Raw genomic sequence first — 9,175 nt, 5'->3', positions numbered from 1 at the left:
TATCTATCTATCTATCTATCTATCTATCTATCTATCTATCTATCTATGTTGTTTTTTAGAGACAGCGTTTCTGTGTGTGTAGCCCTGGCTGGCCTGAAACTCACTTTGTAGCTCAGGCTGGCCTGGAACTCAGACATCCGCCGGCCTCTGCCTCCACACCCAGCTCACCTCATTTGTTTTTAAGGACAGGGTCTCTCACTGCGCTGGCTAGACTGGCCGGTCAGTGAGCCCCATGATGCATGCATCTCTGCGCCATTCGTCACTAGCTAGGATGACAGGTGGATACCACTATGTCTGCTTTTGCGTGGAGTTCTAAACTCAAGGCCTCCTGTTTGTGCTGCAGGCATTTTACTGGCAGTCCCAGATGATGGTGATGATGATGGTGATGATGACAATGATGATAGTAACTGAGACTAGGCCTCACCGTGGTTGGTCTGAAACTTGCTTTGCAGCTCAGGCTGGCCTCAAACTCACAGAGATCTCAAACTACAGATGCCTTGGAAGGCCGGAGATCAGCCTTGGCACGTGCTCCTTCAGGCGGTGGACAGATTGTTTTTGAGACAGGTCCTTTGCTTGGCCTGCGGCTGACAGATCAGGCAGGGCTGGCTGGCCAGGGAGCCCCAGGGATCTGCCTGGGGTTACAAGTGTGCAAGGTTTTCCTGTGGGTTCTGGAGACTGAATTCATTATGCTTCGGAGTAAAGCACATTGCCCACTCGGCTGTCTTCCGAGACCCTGTTGTTTGACCCTTTGAGACAAAATTTAGCTAGGTGACCCAGGCTAGCCTGGGACTCCTGATCTCCCAACTGCGGGATCCCCTGTTCCACCCGCCAGAACTGGATTTTTCTTTTTGATTTTTGTTATTTACTTATTTATTTTCATGCAAAAGACAGAAAACCCAGCCGGAGACAGGGCACGGAATGCCTGGGCCCTCACTGTGAGAAGTGGGTCCTTTGAGCTCAGGTCATTTTCCTGCGCTAACCTTTCTCTCCTGGATTCCAGGCCCCGCCCACCCCAATGGCACAAGGTCCAGGGGAAGTGGACAACATGGAGGGCCCAGCAGCTGCCAACAACAACAACCCCTCGGCCCGCTGGGAGAGCCCAGACAGGGGCTGGGATCGAGAGCCCCCGGCGGCCGGCAACGCAGCTGCCTCCCTCTTCGAGTGCTCTCGGATCAAGGCCTTAGCAGGTACTGGGGACAGAGGGCCAGGAGGTGGCTGAGGGCTGTGGGAAGGGCCTCGGGGGAATCTTGCCGGCTGGAGGGAATGCGTCTGTCTGTCCATCCGTCCGACCCAGCACTTGGGCTCTTTGACCAGCTCTGCCAGCGAACTTCCCACTGAAATGGAGACGGTTCTGTATCTGGGGTGCCTAGCGAGGTCACGGCTCATGTATGTGGCTAGCGACCATTCCAAGTGTGTCGGCGTCCACGGCTACATTGTCAAGTGTGGCCAGTGCTCCTTGAAGTACGGCTTTGAATTCTACTTAGTTCTAATTTATTTTAAGGGCAGATGAGATGGCTCGGTGGTTAAGAGCACTGGCTGCTCTTCCAGAGGCCCTAAGTTCAAACCCCAGCACCCACATGGTGGCTCACAGCTATAAAGGGATCTGGTGCCCTCTGCTGGTGTGCAGGTGTGCAGGCAGAGCACTAATACTTAAAAAAGATTAAAAAGTTCACATTTATATGTTTGTTTGTTTGTTTGTTTGAGACAGTTTTTCTGTGTAGCCCTGGCTGTCCTGGACTCACTTTGTGGACCAGGCTGGCCTCGAACTCACAGAATCTGCCTGCCTCTACCTTCCTGAGTGCTGGGATTAAAAGCATGTGCCACCACTGCCCTGCTTGGCTTGTTGTTTTTGTTGTTCTTTTTCAAGATGGAGTTTCTCTGTGTAGCCTGGGCATTCTTACAACACTCTGTAGGCCAGGCTGGCCTCCACCTCAGAGAGCTGCCTGTCTTTGCCTCTCTAATGCTGGGATTAAAGGAGTGCACCACCACTGCCTGGCAGGATTTGTTGGTTTTTTTTTTTTTTTAAGACAAAAAAAAAAATCTCTCTATGTAGCTTTCACTGTTCTTGAACTTGCTGTGCAGACCAAGATGGCTTTGGACTCACAGAGACCCACTTGCCTCTGTCTCCTGATTAAATGCCTGCAAAGACATGTGACATCCCATCCCAGCTCTCGTCTTCTTTCTTTAAAATTTTACTTTTTAGGGCTGGAGAGATGGCTCAGAGGTTGAGAACTGGCTCTTCTTCCTAAAGGTCCTGAGTTCAATTCCCAGCACTGACACGATGACTCACAACCATCTACAGTGAGATCCGGTGCCCTCTTCTGGTGCACAGGCACACATGCAGGCAGAATTTGGATAATAAATGTAATAAAATTATAATTTTTCATATATATTTATGTGAGCTCAGAGGCAGTGGTGGCGACGCCTTTAATCCCAGCACTTGGGAGGCAGAGGCAGGTGGATCTCTGAGTTTAAGGCCAGCCTGGTCTACACAGAAAGTTTCAGGACAGTGAAGGATACTTACAGAAACCTTGTCTCAAAAAACAAAACAAAAAATTATTTTACGTGTGAGTGTTTTTTTTCTGTGTGTATGTCCTGGTGCCTATGGAGGTGGTGAACCGGGTGCTGGGGATTGAACCGGGGTCCTCTGAGAAATACAAGCAAGCCAACTTTGTTGGCTGTTCTCTTCCTGAGGCCAGGTCTTACGGTACAGCCCAGGAATTCACAACATTTCTCCTCTCTCAGCTTCCTGAGCAATGGAGCTTCTCCTGAAATATCAGATGGCTAGATTTTGGGACTTTAAAAGAAAAAATACTGTTTACATTTAAAAAGAAAAAGAGTTTGTTATCTGTAAGGACATGCTTGTGTGTGTGTGTGTGTGTGTGTGTGTGTGTGTGTGTGTGTGTGTAAGAACCCAGAGGCGTTGGAGTCTCTGGAGTTGGAGTTCCAGGTGTCTGTGAACACCTTGGTTGTGGATGCTGGGAACTGAGTCCCAGTCCTCTGGAATAGGTGCTGTGTGTTCTCAATTGCTGGGCCATCTCTCCAGATGCCTTGTTTACATTTTTATTACATTTACTGACTTACTTGCTTATGTGTCTGTCTGTCTGTCTGTCTACACATGGCACAGCGTATGGACAGAAGTCAGAGGGAGTCTGTGCTCTCCCTCCATCGTGCGGTTCTAGAGATTGAGTTCAGGTTACCAGACTTATGTGTCTGTCTGTCTGCAATTGCACAGCGTATGGACAGAGGTCAGAGGGAGTCTGTGCTCGCCCTCCATCATGCGGTTCTAGAGACTGAGTTCAGGCTACCAGACTTGCTGGCAAGCATCCTCACACACGGAGCCATCTTGCTGGTCCAGGGCTTTGGTGCGTGTGTGTGCTGCTAACATTTCCTCCGAGAGTGTGAACAATGTCTGACCCCTTCCCTAGGGTCTCAGTGACAAGCCAAGACATGAGACCAAAGCTCCGGCTCCTCGGGCACCAGCGTTTGTGCTTATGTACAGAGCATAGGTGATAAGGAGTGAGGGTGTGCCCTTCCAAAAGGCCCCACTGGAAAGGCCCTGCAGAGATGACGGCCTCCCCTCAGGGGGAGTCCCCTCCTCAGTCTTCCCTGGCCTATGTACTCATGCCCCTCTCTGGAGCCGTGCACAGTTAGGGCATTCGTCACATGGTAGGAGCAGCAGATAATGGGGGGGGGGGGGTGTCCCAGGCTGCTCCTTGTTCTCCTGTGGGAAATGTCAACACTCAACAGGTTCAGCTGTGCTGACCCTTTGCAGTCTGACACAGCTCAATTCCCGAGAATGGTGGTCGTTTGGCTTGTGGGCTAGTTTTCCACAGTAGTGTGTGTGAGTGTGTGTGTGTGTGTGTGTGTGTGCGCGCGCGAGTGTGTGTGTGTGTGTGTGTGAGTGTGAGTGTGTGTGTGTGTGTGCGCGCTTTAAATTTTAATATAAAAAGTTTACGTGCCCTAGGGGCAGTGGTGCGGGCCTTTAACCCCAGCACTTGGAAGGCAGAGACAAGCGACAAGCGGATCACTGAGTTTGAGACCAGGCTGGTCTACAGAGTGAGTTCCAGGATAGCCAGGACTACACACAGATAAACCCTGTCCCGACAAGAAATGAAAATACTTGAAGACCCCAGACAGAACAAACCAAGTTTACGTGAATTCGTGTTTTACTTGCGTCTGTGCATGGTGTGCATGCAGTACCCGAAGAGACCAGAAGAGGGCGTTTGAATGTCTGCATCTGTGTCTTCCCCCTATTCTGTTGAGGGAAAGCGTCTCGTTGACCTTGGGATTTGAATTTTTCTGAGCTAGACTTGAAGTCAGAAGCCCGTCTCAGGGCTGGGGTTCCAGGCCTGGGGGACGCCTGGCTAAGGGCATGCTGGCATCCAGACTCAGCATCCCGGAGCACCGGAGTGAGTGCTCTCACCCGGGAGCCGTCTCTCCAGCCTCCACTTGCTTTTCACTGCATCCAGGCATGCGGAGGTCTGGGGAGAATTCTGCGGGAATCATTTCTCCCCTCCCACCTTGCCGGGATGCCAGGGATGGAACTCACGTCACCAGATTTGCACAAGCAAGCACCTTTACCCACTGAGCATAACACTAGCCGTGTTTCCTTTTCTTCCCCCCCCCCCAAGACAAGGTCTTACTGTGTATCCTGCTTCAGCCTCCTGTGTGCTGGGATTGCAGACACGAACCACCACACGCCTTGTGGCTTAGGCTGGTCTCAAACTCAGTGTTCCTGCTCGGCTTCTCAACTACTAGGCTCCCAGACATTTATCACTGTGCCTGGCACCCTGCTCGCCTTTGTCTTTGGTTTAGTCACTCAGTTTTAAGCTTGTGAGTCTCATCCCTGCCATCTTCTGCTCACGGTCAGCTCCTTTCCTGGCTGTGTACTATTCCACAGTGTACGTGTGCCACAGTCTCTCTGCTCACCTGTGGTGCTTCTCGGTTGCTTCAGGTGGGGACTGTGACAGACGGGGACTGTCAGCTTCTAGCCCAGGTTTGCGGGTGGCCTACACACTTCTGGATGGCTGGTTCGCTCTGCCGGGAGTGAACCTGTTGAGTCCTGGAGGGTGTGTATTTCTTACGTCGTGTGTTGCTGTGACCACAGCATTCAGTACAGACAACACAAGAGCACTCACTCTTCAAAAGGTTTAGTTCACAGGAGAGGGAAGCCGTGGTACTGCTCCTGGTCGGGGTACACAAGGCAGGGGCTCCTTACGTCTTGGTAGATCAGAAACAGGAAGTGCTAAACGGGCCAGTCAATACTCCACGCCTGATCCTGTGGCCCTTAAAAGAGGACTACTGAGGCAAAGCAAACCGAACTGAACCCAACCAAACCAAAAGAAAACAAAAGGAAGAAAAGAAGGAAGGAAGGGGGGTAAGAAGACCATTAACTGGGTCCAAGTGTTCAAAGATTCAGGAGGCACTTCAGAGTCAAGCGACACCAGCGTGCAGCTGAGTTAGGGGGAATGGCCCTTTTTGTTTGTGTTCTTTTTAGAAGCATTTTCCATCCCCATCCTGACTGTGTGAAAGATCGCGCCAGGCCTGGTTCTGTACACTGCACCTGCAGAATGTGAATGGTAAAGGCAGGAAGAGTGAGAGATCAAGGTCATGGCTGCCCACATAGTCAGTTTGAGGACAGCTCGGTCCACATGAGTCCCTGTCTCAACAAATGTGTGTGCCGACACACGTGGGGGCCAGAACATGACATCGGGGGTCTTTCCTCTCTCTCTCTCTCTCTCTCGTGAAACAAGGTCTCTCAGTGAGCCTAGAGCTTATCAGTTTGGATACACTGGCTGGCTGGCGAGACCAGGGTCTGCCCAACTCTACATCCACAGTGCTGGGGTATGCACGCTGAAAGACCTAGCTTTTTTCTTCTTCCCCGAGACAAGGTTTCTCTGTGTAGCCCTGAGTCTCCTGGAACTTGCTCTGTAGACCAGGCTGGCCTTGAACTCAGAATTCCCCTTGCCTATGGCTCCCGAGTGAGGGCCTAACTTTTTAACATAGGTTCTGACACATCAAATTCAGGTCCCTGTGCACAGGTGTGTGTGTGGTATGTAGCGGAGGGCAAACACTTTCTGACTGAACTCCATAGATTTCAAGCATGGAGGTGAAGGGCCAAAGAGATGCTAGAGAAAGGACAAGAAATGCCCAGGTGTGGGTATGGGCCCTCAGAGAGGTGTCCAACTGAGAATGTCTTATTCAGGAAATCTTTGAATGGGGTCTGGTTGAATCCCAGCTACTGGGAGGATCAGGAATTCAAGGTCATCCTTGTCTCCACAGGAAGCTCAGGGCTGTGTTGGGCTACAGGAGACCCTGTGTTACAAAGCGGGCCAGAGAGGTGGCTCAACGGTTAAGAGCACTTTATGCTTTGTAGAGGACCCATGTTCAAGTCCCCTCACCCATTCAATAGCTCACAAGCTTCTGTACTCCAGGTCCAGGGCTCTGGTGCCCCCTTCTGGCCCCTTCAGGCATCAGGCATGCCTGCAGTTCGGGTACACTCATGCAGGCAGAACATTCACACACATAAAAAGGAAACAAGTACAAAAAAGAAAAGGAAAGCCAGTGTGGGCCCACACCGTTAATCCCAGCGCTCAGCACTCAGCGGATCTCTGTGAGTTTGAAGCCAGCCTGACCTACCGAGAGTTGCAGGACATAGAGAAACCCTATCTTGAGAAGAAGAAGAGGAGGAGGAGGAGGCAGAGAAAGAGGAGAAGGAGGGAAAAGAAGAAGGAAAAAACAAAACAAAACAGGTTGGGTGTGGTGATGCATGCCTCTCATCACAGTAACAGGGAGGCAGAGGCAGGTCGATCTCTGTGAGTTCAGGACCAACCAGGGCTACATAGTAAGCAAGCAAGCAAACAAACAAATAAACATAAAACCAAACAACAAAGACCAGAACAAAACTAAATCTTTGATCAGGCCATGGTACTACAGGCTGCATACTCAGCAGTCAGGAACTTAAGGTGTGGGGGGGATTGAAAGTTCAAAGCCTGGGTATCAAAAGTAGTTCAAAGTCGACCTGCAGAAATACTGTGACTGTTTAAAAAAAAAAAAAAGGTAAAAAAGAACTCTGGTAGTATCTCTCAGGGGTGGAGCCCCTGCCTAGAGTCCCCCAGTGAGGGGCTGGGATGTGCTCAGCGGTAGAGCCCCTGCCTAGAATCCCCCAGTGAGGGGCTGGGGTGTGGCTCAGTGGTAGAGCCCCTGCCTAGAATCCCCCAGTGAGGGGCTGGGGTGTGGCTCAGTGGTAGAGCCCTGCCTAGAATCCCCCAGTGAGGGGCTGGGGTTGGCTCAGTGGTAGAGCCCCTGCCTGGAATTCCCCAGTGAGGGGCTGGGGTTGGCTCAGTGGTAGAGCCCCTGCCTAGAATCCCCCAGTGAGAGGCTGGGGTGTAGCTCAGTGGTAGGGTGCCTGCTTAGAACAGGCAAGATCCTGGGTTCAATACCTAGAATTGTCAACTCAAAAATCCTTTTCTACTCCAAAGTCAAGGAGACATTTTTTCACATTTAGATTGTAAATCAAAAGATGCTAATTGTTTACTATTGTGTGGTATTTGGGTCAAAGTCATTGTTTTACCATATGGATATCCTGTTGTTTCAGCTCCATTTATTGAAATGATTCTACTTTCTCTGCTTAACCTCAGTGTGCTTTAAACCTGACAACCATATGCCCATGGATTCATGAATGGGCTCAGTGGGACTACCACTGAGCCATACCCCAGCCCCTCACTGGGAAATTCTAGGCAGGGGCTCCACCACAGAGCCACACCCCAGCCCCTCACTGGAGGATTCTAGGCAGGAGCTCTAGGAGGGCATCTCTGATTTTGATCCCAGCTCTATACTAACGGATTGTGATCAGAAGATCCCAAATCTCACAACATTGTCCCTTATGAAGTCACCATTCATGTGACCCAGGATAGGTTTCAATGAATATTTTTGAGTATTATCCAAATAAGATTACAAACAAATAAAACTAACCAACCAACCAAACACAAAACAACAAAAACAAAAGCCAACAACAACAACAGCAAAATCATTATGGATCTTGTTACTTCAACCTTGAGTTCCTAGGAACCTGGAATTCTCCAGTGTCTATTAATAAAAAACCCTCAAGTCTCCTTTACAAATGGGAGGCACATACTTATTATAATCCCCAAACTTGAAGAATAGAGGTAGGAAGATCGTCACAAACTCCAGGCCAACCTCGTCTACAAATTTCAGGCCGGCTAGAGCCACAGATTGAGACCCCCTCCCAGAGGAAGGCAGGCCCAGAGAGGGGAGACAACCTTGAGAGGCCGCACAGCCTCCTGTTAGTTTCTGGCCTGAATCTACTTGTCTGTGCTGGGCCCCACTCTGGGGTGAACTGCATCTCCCTGGGCTTCACTCTCATCCCAAACCCACTATGGAGCATGCGTATCAACCGCTGGAAGCTGAGCAGCAAACACGGAATTATTTTTGTCATCACATCTGAGTGTGGGATGAGGATCATGTGTTCACACAGGCTGCTCCCATGCAGTCCCCAAACAAAATCCACATTTAAACAAAAATGGTGTTGCATTTGGGATTGCTGTTAACATATGTGCATTTGATTTCAAATGAGAGGTCAGGATACAGGATGCAGGTTGAAATAACAAGAAAAAGTGTGTATTACCAGGAGTGTAAAGTGCTCACTTTAATAGAGGGATAGAAGATGTGTTATTGGCTGTAGATATAGCTCAGGGGTAGAGGCCCTGCCTGGAATCCCCCAGTGAGGGGCTGGGGTGAGGCTCAGTGGTAGAGCCCCTGCCTAGATACCCCAGTGAGGGGCTGGGGTGTGGCTCAGTGATAGAGCCCCTGCCTAGAATCCCCCAGTGAGGGGCTGGGGTGAGGCTCAGTGGTAGAGCCCCTGCCTAGAATTCTCCAGTGAGGGGCTGGGTGTGGCTCAGTGGCGGAGCCCCTGCCTAGAATCCCCCAGTGAGGGGCTGGGGTGTGGCTCAGTGGTGGAGCCCCTGCCTAGACTCCCCCAGTGAGGGGCTGGGGTGTGGCTCAGTGGTAGAGCCCCTGCCTAGAATCCCCCAGTGAGGGGCTGGGGTGTGGCTCAGGGGTAGAGCCCCTGCCTAGATACCCCAGTGAGGGGCTGGGGTATGGCTCAGTGGTAGAGCCCCTGCCTAGAATCCCCCAGTGAGGGGCTGGGATG

General features: G+C 50.8%; 1 protein-coding gene across 1 annotated transcript in view; it reads left to right on the top strand.

Annotated features, from left to right (window-relative positions):
- Sptbn4 (spectrin beta, non-erythrocytic 4) overlaps positions 1 to 9,175 on the top strand; it is a 90,380-nt gene that overhangs the window by 2,576 nt on the left and 78,629 nt on the right. Inside the window, exon 2 of the mRNA XM_055595000.1 lies at positions 1,001 to 1,187. Within this exon, the coding sequence (XP_055450975.1) occupies positions 1,016 to 1,187 (172 nt within the window). The 5' untranslated portion in view covers positions 1,001 to 1,015. The remainder of the gene's footprint in view (positions 1 to 1,000; positions 1,188 to 9,175) is intronic.

The sequence above is a fragment of the Psammomys obesus genome, unplaced genomic scaffold (genome assembly GCF_907164565.1).
Source record: "Psammomys obesus unplaced genomic scaffold, mPsaObe1.curated_primary_1811, whole genome shotgun sequence".
Taxonomy (NCBI): domain Eukaryota; kingdom Metazoa; phylum Chordata; class Mammalia; order Rodentia; family Muridae; genus Psammomys; species Psammomys obesus.
This window is presented reverse-complemented; position numbering and strand designations above follow the sequence as displayed.